This window comes from Oryzias latipes, chromosome 6 (genome assembly GCF_002234675.1).
Source record: "Oryzias latipes chromosome 6, ASM223467v1".
Classification (NCBI taxonomy): Eukaryota; Metazoa; Chordata; class Actinopteri; order Beloniformes; family Adrianichthyidae; genus Oryzias; species Oryzias latipes.
The window spans coordinates 20,994,575-21,009,704 of NC_019864.2; the positions used below are offsets into that span (position 1 = coordinate 20,994,575).

A 15,130-nucleotide genomic window follows, 5' to 3' on the forward strand; every position below is an offset into this window, starting at 1 on the left:
AAATTCCCAAAAATGATCAGTGGGATGACAGCGCTCAGTACGGTTATTAAAATCCCTTTCAATTAAACTGTCAACATTGTTTTCAATCAATGATGTGTAAATAATTGAGATGATTTCAAAAAAAGTAAATTACTTGATCTGAACCTTTAAAAACACAAGTCTTGTCAAAAAAAATAACCGTTTTTGTCATAAGTATCATTCAGTCAATCACAACTAGAAGATCTAACATTTTAAAAACAGCGCAGAAGCATTTTAACTGCAGAAAAGACTCATGTCAGATTGAGTTAATTACATTTTCAATGATTCCTCCCTTTTAGTTTCACACTGACTTTATGAGGAATCAAGCCATAGCTGTGTTCAACACTTTTCATCTGTCATCATGCACTAAAAACTCCCCCAGCCTGCTTCATTTAGTCCAATATTTCAACATCTCCCATGGGTCTCCCCGTCTGTGTCTTTCTTGAACGTTCATGCTTTCATCTCCCCATCCCTCTCTCCCAGTCTCGGGAGCAGCTGCTCCTCTTTGCAGGTATTTACCAGCTGTTTTGCATCAATTTGCGCTTCAGAGTACGGATTTTACCTTGTCCATCTCACTGCCCCCAGGCCCCTCCCACCATGTCTCATTGTCTTCCATTTTCCTTTCTAAGATGCCAGACTCTCAGTAGCACCAAATAGCCTTGATGTTTTCCTCAATGAAAAGACTGTCTCTAGAGTTGTTCCTAGTGATCCATTCAGTCAAAAAAAAAGAAAATACAGAAACATACGAGTTAGTTCAAAACACAAACACGCATGTGCCCACAGACTAAAAGCCTGCTTTTTTGAGGGGGGTGTCTTTCTATGAAAAACAACAAGTACTTAAGGAGGAAAAGGAAAAGAAAAGAAAGAAGTGGGGCTCCATTATAATCCCCAAATCCCTCCTCTCTTGTTGTCAGACCCACACGAGAGAAAGAAGAAGCCAGCATGTGCGTGTGTCCATGCAGTAGATGTGTGCGTCTGCAGAGACTAGTGTGGACTGACATGATTTATGGTTTGGCTGTGCACTGCAGGCAGACACTTTCAGTTTTCTCTGAGGTGGGTGTCTCACCCCCATCCTTTGTGACCTATGCAGGGTGTGTACCTGTGTGTGTGCAGCAGGAAAGAGCGAGATAAAGTGCAAAATGTGCACATGCTTATGTTGTGAATTGCAGGTGCATGAAAGAGAAACCTCTTGATCGAAAATGTGCTGCCTGCTTGTGTTTGTGTGAGTGCAGGAGGCGAGGTCAGAGCTCGCGTGTGGTTTGTTTTCTCCGGGTGGGATGCACTTGGCGAGGTGAGTGTAGGATCCCCCATTAAACAGCGTGTAAAAGAGGCCAAGCACAGAGGCCATTATGAACTCCAGCCTTAATAGCTTCAGGAATCTTATTGCCTCTGGAGACCCGGTCATTAGCCTATTCCTCTCTTATAAACCCCTCTATCCATCACAAACATACGCACATTTGTATGCAGGCGCACACAAGCGCATGCACTGCTAATTCATCTCCTGTGAAAGCGGGGAACAATGCTGGGGATGCTGCTGCAGGAACAAACCACCAAGACGTCTACAGATGTCTTTGAAAGAAGATGCATATAAACACATGCCCACAGATACAAACACACAGATGCTCATTTACAAAAGCGGCGAAGCATCGGCCATGAGCCCAAACCACTGATTATTTAAATGTATTCCTCCTTCCTCATCCTGCTAAAGTGACATGCAGCAGCAGCCGGTTAGCTGTGGTCAGGTAGGAGATTACACACAGAAACACTGTCACACATAATGGTAATACATGACTGGACAAGCAAAAGAAGAACGACTAATTCCACCCTTTGAGCTTTCAGTTTGGCCCTGGCGGACTAAAACACTGAAAAACATCCACTTTTATCAACTTCATAGTCATTTTGCACTTTTAAGAGAGCATAGAGATGAGAATAGTCTTTATCTAAAGCCAGCTGCACAGACATGCATATAAAAAAGCCGTTGCCATGCAAAACAGTGTGCATGTCCATGCAAAACGATCATTGCAATGTGCTGACAAATCCCACTCCTTTAAGTACATTTTCTGAGGGTTAAAGATCGAAACTGAGGAATTGTGGCTTTAATGAAAACAGGTGTACACACAAACATGTTTAGAGTATTTAAAAATGCTGCATACATGAAGTACAGTGTGTACTGGGTGCACACAAAGCAAAGGGAGTCCTCAGAGAAGAGATACCTGGGGATGGAGACACACTGGCAGAGGTAATGTTGTAGTCAGTCACTCTGTCCTCAGGTTAAACGCACACAAACTCACACTTAAAGCACTCACGCACACACACAGACACGCACGCGCACTGTGCAGTAAAGATAAGCACTAATCCTGTTTATTACCTCCTCCCTTCCTGCTCTCTCCCTGTGTTTTTCATTTTGTCTCTCCATCGTTTGCCCCCCCCCCTCCCATCTTCTCTCATGTACCCCATCTTTTCTCCTCAAGCTTGTTTTAGTAGTGTGCACACCCTCACACACATTGTCAGTTTACCCCTGTGATGTTTGTTGGCCTAAGGCTGCGACAGGGAAGCAGGAAAGGGAGTGTTGATGTGTGCTGCTCTTTTCCAGCTCCAGCTCTGTTTATGTCCCGCAGAGAGAATTACCTTCCCTTTGTCTGCGTGAAGGCGCTGCTGCCTTTACCATCTGTGCAACGGATACAGTAGCAGGCGTGTGCGCGCCCTTGTGGGCATGTGTGTGTCACCACGCAGCTGCATTTCTATAATCTCTGAAAATAAAGACATCTTGCTGGATCTGATGTATCACAGGGGGACAGATTGTTGTCAGATTAATTCCTTCACACTTGAAGTAATGGAGAAATTAGTGCCGACAAAATAGTATCAACACATTTTCTATTTACCCGCTTTTCTGAAGTTTTCAATCAGGGATGATGATGCTGAGCATCTTTTTAACCATCTCTTCCTTCCTGTTCTACTCCAATTCTTCCTTTATTTTTTTGATTAAAAAAAAGTTTTTTTCCTTTCCTCTCATGCAGTCTCCTACCCCTCTTTTCTTCCTCCTTTTCTCTCTCCAGATGGGTGGCAGGGAGCAGCAGCTTGCCATGGTCAGGCCAATTATTTACATAATTATGATCTCCCACTTAACCACATGATCCCTTACCTGGGCATGAGCAATTAAAGTTGCCATCATTATGCAGATTATGTAAATACAGTCAAAGGTGGGGAGATATGGCAAATGAACAAACACAGCCCTGTAACCATGCCTGTGATGAGTTGTTGATTTTGTGAGTGCATGAGGTGAGAGGCTGAATGTGTGCGCCAGAATGTGAAAGCATATATGACAGATTACAGGTTTTTGTTTTCATGCACAAAATTTAAAATATAATGACCACAGTTGAGAGGGAGGCAGTAACGGGAGGAGATGGAGAGTCCATAACCTGAAGCATCATACAGTAAAACTGTGTTTATCTCAGCATTTCATAAATGTCATTTTAAACATAAATATTTGGGGCAAAAGTCATTGATAGGGGGCAATATTGCATACATTGGTTAGACAGTGAGTGACATCACCACAGATTTTAATATGGGTAACTTAAAAAAAAGTTATTTTTTTAAGCTTTTCGGTTTTGGGACAGGACGTTTTTTTTAAACCCAAAACAGGCAAATAGTTGGGGCACATATGTTGTGGAGCATGGACTCTAGGCTGTTGTATAGCTGCTGATTCAATTCTCAGCTTACATGAAAAGGTCACTGCCACATTTCTTTGCAATTTGGATCCTAAATGTATATACAGTGGTGGACAAAATTGTTGGTACCCCTCAGTTAAAGAAAGGAAGTCCACAATGCTCACTGAAATGACTTGAAACGTTCAGAAGTAGCAATAAATTAAAATTTATTGAAAATTAAATAATTAAAAGCAGCCATTACTTTTGAGTTGTTGATTAACAGAAGTATTAAAAAAATGAATGAAATAGGGCTGGACAAAAATGATGGTACCTCCATAAAAGACTGAGAACTAATTGCCCAGAGGGCCATGTTGAACCCAGGTATGTCCTATATTTGACATCCCAGTTGTTTTTAAACCCATAATCAGTCAGTCTGACTATTTAAAGGGAGTCAAATAGTCACGTTGCTGTTTGGTGAAAAGGTGTGTACCACACTGAACATGGAACAACAGAAAGCGAAGGAGAGAATTGTTTACAGGACATTAGAAACAAAATTATAGACAAACATCGTAAAGGTAAAGGCCATAAAACCATCTCTAAGCAGCTTGACGTTCCTGTGACGACAGTGACACATATTATTCAGAAGTTTAAGACCCACGGGACAGTAGCCAACCTCCCTGGACGTGGGCGGAAGAGGAAAACTGATGACAAATTGAGGAGACGGATAGTTAGAACTGTATCCAAAGAGTCTAGAACAACCTCCAAAGACATTAAAGGTGAACTCTTAGATTAAGGTTAATCAGTGTCAGATCGCACCATTCCTCGTTGTTTGAGCCAGAGTGGACTTCATGGGAGACGACCAAGAAGGACACCACTGTTGAAAGGAAATCAGAAAAAAGCCAGACTGGAATTTGCAAAAATGCATGTTGACAAGCCACAAAGCTTCTGGGACACACGGAAGACGCTCAGTTCTGTTTTGGGGCTGCTTTGCTGCATCTGGCACAGGGTGTCTTGAAGTTGTACAAGGTAAAATGAAATCTCAAGATTATCAAGGCGTTCTGGATAGAAAAGTGCTGCCTAGTGTCAGAAAGCTTGGTCTCAGTCGCAGGTCATGGGTCTTCCAACAGGACAACGATCCAAAACACACAGCCAAAAACACCCAAGAATGGCTAAGAGAAAAGCGTTGTACTATTCTGAAGTGGCCTTCTATGAGCCCAGATCTGAATCCCATTGAACATCTGTGGAAGGAGCTGAAACATCCATTTGGAGAAGACACCCGTCAAACCTGAGACAACTGGAGCAGTTTGCTCACGAGGAATGGGACAAAATACCTGATTTATAGTTGATATTGGTTCATTTTCAACCCGATTCACTGATATTAATTCAATCCAAGACTTCTTTAGCTAAAAATTCAACCAGTGTGACTCAGAGATAAACACCTGAGTACTGAACAGATAATCAAGTGTAAATTAAATATGTATACAAATAAGAATGAATGGCAATCCATTCACATTTTAGTTTCCTAAAGTTCAGCCTACGGTTGTTTTTCCCCTTTAAAATTATACAAACAGATCATTATCAAATTTGCTAAATTCAAAGTGTTCCACACACTTGACCGTAATGAAGGCGTGATCATTTTTTGCTGCCATCACATGTGTGTTGTCTGGTGTGATGGTACTCGGTCCTTTCTATGTTGTAGTCAATTCAAATGGTTTTCAATATTGATTATGATAGATTTATTTATAAATAAATTTTGAGGACATTTTTTATTTAGATTTTAACTCTTACTTATGTAAGGTACACCACTTTTAGACACCAGCCCCCTATTTGGAGATTTTTGTATGATCGCCTTTTTTAAACTTTTAAACTTTGTAGTCAACGATAGTTTTAGTTTTTTTAAGTTTATTGTACTTGGTAATTTAATGTGATTGTTTTTTATATTTGTGCTATCATAAATGCTTTTATCTTTATTTTTATTCTTAAGTATTTCATTTGTTTTGTGTTTATTGTGGCAAATGGACCTTGAGTCTGTTATAATAGAAATAAGCTATTTGCTTTTATAAAATTTACAATGGTATAGATGAATTTGATTCAATTAACAACTTGACACAGACAGATTGATCTGGTTGGATTGTAGAAATATTAATTGATTTATTAATTAAGTTGAATAATCGTTTAACCCCTAAATAAATCAAACTACAAAGAATAATTTCATTAGAAGCCTAGCAGGCACTTGAAATGACAGTCTGACCCTTTGGTTGACCTCAAAGAAGGACATCAGGCTGAGCATGCCTTTGGTGGTGTGTGCATGACTGAAATGATGATGTCCCAAAAGGCCCCTCATAAATTAGGGCTAGCCTCTAAACAAAAGCGTTTTCCTTCTCCCATGTCTTCTGACTTGGACGGTGTTAAATTGCCAGGCTGTATCAGTGTATTTTTGAACAAGTAACAGCTGAGTAGATACATTTTTTTTTGTCAGAAATCTACATAATATGTGATCTTGCTTCTCTATTTGCTAACATGGTGCGGCCTGGTAGCAACTAAAACCATGCCCAAGGGTAATCAACAAGCTCTTTGGTGAGGTGACATCACAAATCACACACTTGTGTGCGACTGGAGCAGACTGGTGTTGGTTTTCATGTTAAAACCCACAGAAGTGGGCATGTTTAGAGGGTATCATGCAGCACCCATGCCTGAATATAAGGGCTTAAAAACTGTTACTAACCCGCTATAAACTGTATTTAATCTCAAATGCACACAAACACTGGCTACACACAGACACATTTGTCATGACACATTCAATCAATTATGTTTTGGCATGGTTCATGAACATGCAGATGGTGCATGACCAGCAAAAGCAGAAGACTATTCCACTCTCACTTGCATGTTTGCTTTAGTGCACTACTTTGTCAGTTACCAACATGGGAAATTAATGAAGGCAAGTTTTTGCTTCCATATTCCCATTCTACTAATCCCTGCACCATCTGTTCTTTATCATATACCAAGCTGCCTTTAACAATTCTACTCTGTTTGTGTGAGCATGCACACACATAACACTGTGCGTGTGTGGCAAAGCTACCAGGAGTTGTTGTTATCACCTCAGGTCAAAATCTGCTGGCATTTATCCCAATCTCCCCAGCTCACTGAGCAGATAGGCCTCACATATGTGTGTGTGTCTGTGCGTATGAGGTCTGACGTTTTGATGCTTGTTCCTACGTAGACATCACAGGGTGGACAGTGAGAGCATGTGTGTCGCTGGCTCACGCGTGCTTAGAGAGAATCTTCTGTTAATTAAGAGCTCATTAGTGACACCAGCTCTTTTACCAATTAGCTTACTTTCTTGCTCGCCTGTTTGTTTTTATGTTACAAAACACAGTTTTATTTCTTTCATTTTGTCTTCATTCCTTGGGTTGTTTTTTTTTACTGCAGTCTCTGGCGGTTAGAGCACATCAATAAGAGATTATTGAGGTTTTCACTTCCGTTTCGTTCCATCTACTTTTGCTTTGGCAAGAGAAAGTCATCCGGCTCCCACATGATGTTTGTGTGTGGTTGCTATCTACTGCGTGTTATCAAGCTGTTGTCATGGTCTTTTATTCATCTCATTAATAACAGTGCCCTTGGGGTGGAGCATCTCAACCCTGTCTTCATTGCCACACACTCATGAGCAACAAAAAGAAGAAAAAAAACGTCCGCACAGACACACAATTAACAACACAAGAGCAGCTTCTTTGGAGCCAGCACCCATTTCACCCTCCAGCGTCAGAACACATATGCATGCAGGAAAGAATTGTGGCCAAACGCACAGACGGGGGTGCTCACCAGCAGCTTCTCCACCCACTGATCCTCACACTGAGCGCACGCAACAAATCGTGTCCTATTTAAATATTATTCACTAAAAAAAAGAGATTATGGATTCTGGACCCACAACAGCACACACAGGGCTAATGGCATCTGCAAAACACACAGTTGAAATGAGAGAGAAGCCGACAAAAAAGGAAAACTGGGAGGCAAGAAGGAAGACAGGTTAAGTTGGTCTCCTACCATCATCACAGTCTATGTTTACGGAAGTATAACATTTTACAGCAAAGAACTAACTACACTCTTTTAATGTTGCTAAAATCTTTTTTCATTCTTAAGCTACGTTCACACCGTCCTCTGCAACGTGCGTTCAAGTGGTCACTTTCAAGGAAAAATCTGTGTAAACGCACGTAAATTTGCGTTTTGGGCTTCTGTGTTCATTGAACGCGCTTTGAAAGTCAAACCAGGTCGAACATTGACCAATCGGGACTTGGATTTGTAAGTAAACGAATGGATGGCGTCACTTTTAATTCATTTAAAAATTGATCATGTAATATAAATTAATAATAGTGGTTTGTGCTCGGCCGGAATTATGTGACTCTAAGTCTTTCATATGTCGGAATAGATTTGTGAAAGAAAAGCCCTGGAGAAAAATATGCGGTTTGCAAGACTTCATCATTTCGGACCAAGACTCTTTACAACTGTAGGTGGCAGACATGCGCTACCAAACAGTGGAAAAAGAAAAAAAAAGAAGAAGCCCTGGCCTGTTTGTCTGTGGGCTAAATGCGCATTCAAGAACCTACCTGCGCTTAGCAGGTTCTTGAATGCTCGTCACATGCCTGGGGTGTCTGTAGCTTACAGTTTTTCTCAGTCGCTTTAGTACAATTCTCAGATCAGAATTGAAGTTTGCAAATACGTGTGTGCATTTCTCAAAATTCTTTGTACAAACAGCAAAACACTATGGATTTCTTGCAAAAGCCTGTAACTTGCTCAAAATCTTTAGTTTAGTAAAAACTAAGTCTTTATGTCATTGAACATGTCAGTGCCATCAGAATGTCAAGTCCTTGTGTCATTGCCTACGAACAAGACAGTCAAATTACTTAGTCATGTTGTCAATATAACTGTGTACTTTAGAGGGAAGTTCTAATGTAAACTATGGCTAAAGTTTTGATGACAATTATTGTAAAATGTAAGTTACACCTTTTTTGTTTGATTGCAAGAGACTGGACAAGATTCACATTTACACTTTAATTGTTCATATTGTAATTTGTTGACAGACCATGTCATACCAACATAGAAAAAAAGGGAAAAAAAGATAGGACAATATTCTGTACAACAGCACAGGCAGTGCAGTAGGAATTGGTGTGGTCTTCCTACACCTCTTGTCGTTCCTGTATGTTAGGCCACAAATTCTCATCCACATCACAGCAAATATCCTCTCTTGCAATGCAGGGAAATATGTTTGTCACATTATGACAACTTGGTCAACCATTTTGCAGTTAATGACTTGTGATGAACTAATGACTAGGTGTTTTGAGGAGTAAGACTATTGCACACTGAACTATATAATACATTTTGATCAATATGACATAAACAATTGATAATGTAGCAAAGAGCAGAGAATTGTACATGGTTGCATGGATGTACCAAAGCAATTGCAACTTGTTCAAAGAAGTGAGAAACTGCTTACATGATGTGCACAAGTGACATCATGATGTGAAGATTGAACAAATAGTTTTGGGAATTTCATTCTGATCTGAGAATTGTACTAAAGCAACTGAGAAAAACTGTAACACTCAGAGTGAAGCGTGGTGCTCAGCCCCATTTTGATCATCATCAGTATGAATCTTTCTTCATAATGTCCCACACTTTCTGAGCCTTGGAGTCAGTCTATCCTGCAGTCTAAGCAGTTGGTGTTTATATGCCACTGATGTGCAAAATATCCACCAGACTCGCAGAACAATGAGCCCAGAGGCCTGGTGAGAAGGATGTGAGCAACACTTTGTGTGCGTTCAAGTGACATCTGCCATAAATCAACAGTTGGGGTGTCCTTGTAGTCCAAACACATATCATGGAAATCGATGCCGAGGTCAAGTTGAACAGAGCTGCCCTGCCCCCTGAAAACACCACAGCGGCCAATAAATATGGCAGGTTAATGCGCACCTCAACAATCTGGGTTTCTCACCCTGTTGACATGCAATGATAATATATGAACACACAAAAGACAGAGCTGAAGAGATGGCGCAAATGTAAATGTCAAAGAGTGTGTGTGTGTTTATTAGGTTGATGACTCTGTGAGATTGTCCTGGGTGTCTGCAAACTATATCAAAGCATTATGGGAAATCTGTAATTCTTTTACAGGGGGAAAAAAGAAAAAGAAAGAAAAATGTGTTGATTATAAAAAGCAATAGATAGATGTTGACTCCCATGGTAAAATAGTTCAACTTTACACCACAAATATATTTATATACAACCTTTCTTGTGTGTGTGTGTGTGTGTGTGTGTGTGTGTGTGTGTGTGTGTGTGTGTGTGTGTGGGTGTGTGTGTGTGTGTGTGTGGGTGTGTGTGTGTGTGTGTGGGTGTGTGTGTGCGCTTGTTTGTTAGTGTTTATGGCCCAATTCTATATTGAAAAGTTATTTTATATTAGGGGCTGCACGAGTGCGCAATGGTTAACGTGGGTTTTTGATTGGCTCTCTGGCTTCCTTCCACAGTCCAAAAAATGCTTCATAGGTTGATTGGTGACGCTAAATTGTCTCTAAGTGTGACTATGAGTGTGATAGATAGATAGATAGATATAGAGAGAGAGAGAGAGAGAGAGAGAGATAGAGAGATAGAAATCCAATATTGCTGAAGCTCATTCGTGTCATCTGGGATACAAACTGAACAATTTTGTGGTCCAATATGAAGCCTATTTTTTCTTTAAGAATCCAAATTCATTAAAAACAGACAATGTGACTAAAGTGAAGGGAAATTAGTCTTTAAAGACCCACTCTAAAGAAAATGTTTTTTTTAACATGTTCTTTTGGCATTTTCTGATGATAGAGAACATATATAAAGCTAAAATTGCATTTTTGAGTATTTCTTTATTAAAGTCATTGTGAATTGGGAGCAGACGAAAAAAAAGTTGCTTCAAAAAGAGTTTATTTGTAAATTAAAAAAACACGCTGGGTGGGCTAAATGCTCTCTGGTCTGAGCTTTCAGCAACTGGGAGGGGAAGAGGGGAATAGGGTTTACGCAGTGCCAACGGTCCCACCCACAACTCAGACGTAAATTTCTAATGATCTACTGCCGCTCTGCAGAAACTGTGACCTTGAATACGACACACGTTTTTTGATTTTTACTAAAAACGACATAATCATGACTAAAAGACCACTGGGAACGCTTGTACATATGATGATTGGAGTAGTGCGTTGTGTGACGAATCAGTGCGGAAAAAGCAGTAAAATGCTTTTTCAAGCCTGTCTCATAACATCATTCCATTAAGACCGTGGGGTTCTGTAGTTAGCAATGCTTTAATGTGGCAGACACACACTAACACTACTTTAATGTTGTTCAGATTCGATGTAACATTAGCTTGATTTTTTTTCATTGTTCCTTTCTGTCTCCATTTCTCACTCATATTCAATTTGCTTCACTTCTTTCACTTTCTTGACTAATCACACAGCAACCACTTCACAGTGCTCACACACATACACACACACACGCACACACACACACACATCTGTCCTCCTCACCCCTGAACGCTGTCAAATGATCATTGAGGAGCGAGTGTGTGGCTGACACAGTCACCACAGCAACAGCAGTTAGGACCAGGAGGGGGGCTGGGGCATCTTCAAATGTGTGAGTGATGAGGGGCACACACACTAACACTGAACACACACACCTGAAACAGGTGCACACACACACCACACAAAGGTGTCAGCTACATAAAAAAGGGTATTTACACACATGCATTGGCTCTCCCACACACTAATCTGACAAACTGAAAAAGAGGGATAAAAGCAGGGGGGTGGAAGAGAAGAAGAAGGGGTGTCATTTCCTGAAGATTTTTTTTCTCTTTCAGTGAGACACAAACACACACAGACAGAAAAATATACAACAAAGCATTACATTTTATTAAAAAAGAAAAAAATACATCAATGAATGAGCAGAGAAACTGAAGACCTCCCCCTCAGTGTAGCCTGGGCTGACCCCCCCCCGCAAGTTTGTTTAGTGATTGACTCCTGTCCAAAAAAAAGGCAGCAAAGAGGTCAGAACCCAGTCGCTTCAGGAGGAAGACCCTCCTGAAATCTCCTTTTTAAAATTAAAAATTCTAAGTTTGCACGTTTTTCCTCCCTTCTCTCAGTTCATCATCTGACCCTTACAACTGGATTTGTTCGACTCTTCATCTTTTAAACCAGGGGTCGGGAACCTATGGCTCGCGAGCCATATATGGCTCTTTTGATGGTCACATGTGGCTCGCAGACAAATCTTTAATTATAGTTTTTTTTTTTTCATTAGACCAGTCCTTCTCGGGTGCGATGCGATGCCAGAGGCGCGCAGTAGTAGCAGTGCTTAGAGAGAGAAATCTGCGCCAGCGCTATCAGTTACTATTATCTATTATTTCACAGAGTTTGTACCAGCCGGAAACCTGTGAATTGACGTGCCTAAAACTACGCGCTCCCGTCTCTGAGAAAGAGCGCGCAGATGCGGGGACGGGATGTGTGAGGGAGAAAGCAGAGGGTGGGGGTGAGGGGTTGTGGGGACAGGCAGCAGGTGAATCGCGCAGGGATTGTAAAAACGTAAAACCCGCTTCCCGTCACTCACTGCAGGCGTGTGAGTGTGTGTGTTTGGCTCCCCGTCTGCATGTGAGCAGTCTGTCTCACATCTACAGAACATTCAGACTATGATCACGTTTAAAGTCTCAACGCCTGAACGAAGTAGAAACTCACCACGTATCATCAACCAAACTAGACCATCAGCAGAACTACCACGAGAAATACTCATCATTTATTAGCAACAGAATAACAATGTTATTAAAAAGAATCCACAGACTTATTGTACTTTAATAATGTTGAAATTATATCAAATGCACACATTCATTTGTATATTTAGTTTTAAACAAATTGTCGCGGACTGAGTTGGATGGCTGTTGGGCCGCGTTAAAAGTTCTGGAGTTCATTGAACGCGTCAAGCAGAGATCTGATTGGCCCTCAGTTCTGTCGCTCAGGCTGTTGTTAGGTAGTTTGGACCAATGGGGTTCAGCTGTGGGCCGAATAAGGGAAATGGGAGGGCTGCAGCGGGAGCAGGGGAATATAAAGTTGGGAGAAGCGCTCTCGTGTCGGCGGGAGAGATTCAGGAGTTGCTGAATGAATTGAACGGCGTTTGTTGCGGTCTGCAGTAATCGGAATAAAGAACTTTAAAAGAGGTTAAGTCTCCGTGCCTCAGTGTGGGGAAGGGATACTACATTATTGTATGGCTCTTTCGAAATTACATTTCAAAATATGTGGCATTTATGGCTCTCTTGGCCAAAAAGGTTCCCGACCCCTGTTTTAAACCCTTGTGCTATCCTAGGCACTGTAACGTTGGGAGTTGGGTCATCTAGACCCACTAGACAGTGCTCTGAACCTTTTTTCTTCAATGATTTGTGATCTTCACTGGTGTCCATGGATTTCGTGAAATCTTTCCACCTTTATCCACCTTTGTCATGGTAGGGAGAACACGTCAATGTAAGGGTGGGGTCATCTAAGATAGCACAAGGGTTACGGTGATCTGACATCAGATCCACAGTGACTGTGAGGCTGCACTCACACCTCCCTCAGCAAGGCGCGTTCAAACGGCCACTTCCAATGAAAAGTCCATGTTTAAAACTCTGGCCTTCATGCATAGTTACGCAAGTTTTTATGATTCCTTTCGAGCTTTATGTACAAAACACCCGGCTATTGAATGTGCGTTTAAAGCTAAACCAGGTCGGACTTTGTCCAATCAGGGACTTGGATTTGGTGGTGACGTGTGGATAGATTTGGTTCACAGAAATGCCAAACGTTTGAAGACCCATGGAGGAAAGATTTATCATTGCGATTTGTGCCCAGCCGGACTTATATGACACCAATTCTTTCAAATATTAGAATAGATCTGTGAAAGAACAAGCCTGACGTAAGATTTGCAAGATTTGTATCACTTTGACATTTCCTATCAAGCCTCTTTCAACTGTAGGTGGTGCAAATGCACTAGTAAAACTGTAGAAAAATAAAAAGAGGAAGAAGGCCCTCGCCGTTTTTCCAGTGTGAACATTATGGGCTGTACTCGCTTTCAAGAACCTGTGTGACAATCCAGGTGTGTCTGTAGCTTCAGATGTCACACAGCTGCATGAAAGTAACCATTCAAGAGCTAAAAACCTTTTAAAGAACAAACCTTGACCCCACAAAACATTTTAGACTTTAAGCACGTGACAAACTTTAATCTACCTTTAGCTTCCTGGTACAAAGCGTTTTTCATGTGTTTTAACTGTTTTAAAGGAGTGCAAACAACTGCATGTGTGTGTGCACGTGTGTTTTTCCTCTTTTTAATTGATCAACAAGAGATGTGTTACCAACATTATGAAGCATGACACGTTCAGAAGCACGGGCTAACTCCTTAAAGTGACAACACTCAACTCAGTAATAAGCTGAAAGGAGGATTTAATTGAAAGCGATATCAGTTTAACGGAGCACAAACAGACACTAAGCTGCTCCTAGAAATGTGAAATTAGGAGGGAAATAAAATCTTACCTGGGATGTAGAAGTGTGGAGTCTTTAATCCAAACATGCTTTCGAGTCACTTTTCCACTAAACTGAGCAGTTGGGCTGCAGGGAGGGGGCCGCCAGGGGAGAGTCAGGCTTTGCTTGGCTGGGTCAAAGAGTAGGTGTAAGTCATCAGACTGCCTCCCACTCTCCTACCGGGTCTCCGGGTCCTGCTTCAGTGCAAGAAGGGTCAGTCTCCTTTTCAGCTCTTGTGTCGTGTGGAGAGCAAAGACTAGCAGAGAAAGGAAAAATGAACAGAGAGACAAAAAGAGGAGCAGAGAAAAGGGAGAAAAAAATCCATTCGAGGAGGATGGGTGACAGCGTGCTCATGCCATCTTTCACAGAGATCGTCTGGGAGCCTCAGAGAGAGCTGGGAGGGTGACAGGAAGGGTAGAGAGTGTGGAGGGAGGGAGAGAGAGAGAAAGACTCATCAGTTGGTGTCCTCTCCTCTTTTAGTCCTGTGCTTTGTAATCCCTTCCTTGCTATTCATTCAGTGGCCTTTGCTCATTTGCTGTATAATGATCTGTTTTTGTCTCTATTGCTGCTCTATCCACCCTCCTCTGCCTCAGTCCCACCACTGACTGCTTAGCTAAGAGGAGGAGGAGGGAGAGAAAAGAGGGATAAAGGGAGGGAGAAAGGAAAAAAGAGGGGAGGAGAATCATAAGACAGATGACAGAGGGAAAGATGAGAGTGACTTATAGCGTGCACACACGGCTGTGTGTGTTTGTGTGACTAGGAGGCACAAGGGCGGATGATGAAGCTGGTGTGAGGAGGAAGACACTGAGAGGAAAGGAAAGAAAGAGGAAGAGCGGGTGTTGATGCAGTTCTCATTATCAGTAGATTGGACTGGTGCCTGAGTGACAGCTGATTCATCATGGGAGGAGAAAAGGAGGTAGAGTGCAGGGG

At 41.6% G+C, this 15,130-nt stretch overlaps 1 protein-coding gene across 1 annotated transcript in view; it reads right to left on the minus strand.

Annotated features, from left to right (window-relative positions):
* Positions 1 to 14,805, minus strand: part of LOC101170756 (genetic suppressor element 1) — a 41,915-nt gene extending 27,110 nt beyond the window's left edge. The window contains exon 1 of the mRNA XM_023955384.1: positions 14,213 to 14,805. Coding sequence (XP_023811152.1) covers positions 14,213 to 14,249 — 37 coding nt within the window. The 5' untranslated portion in view covers positions 14,250 to 14,805. The remainder of the gene's footprint in view (positions 1 to 14,212) is intronic.
* Positions 14,806 to 15,130: the final 325 nt, after the last annotated feature.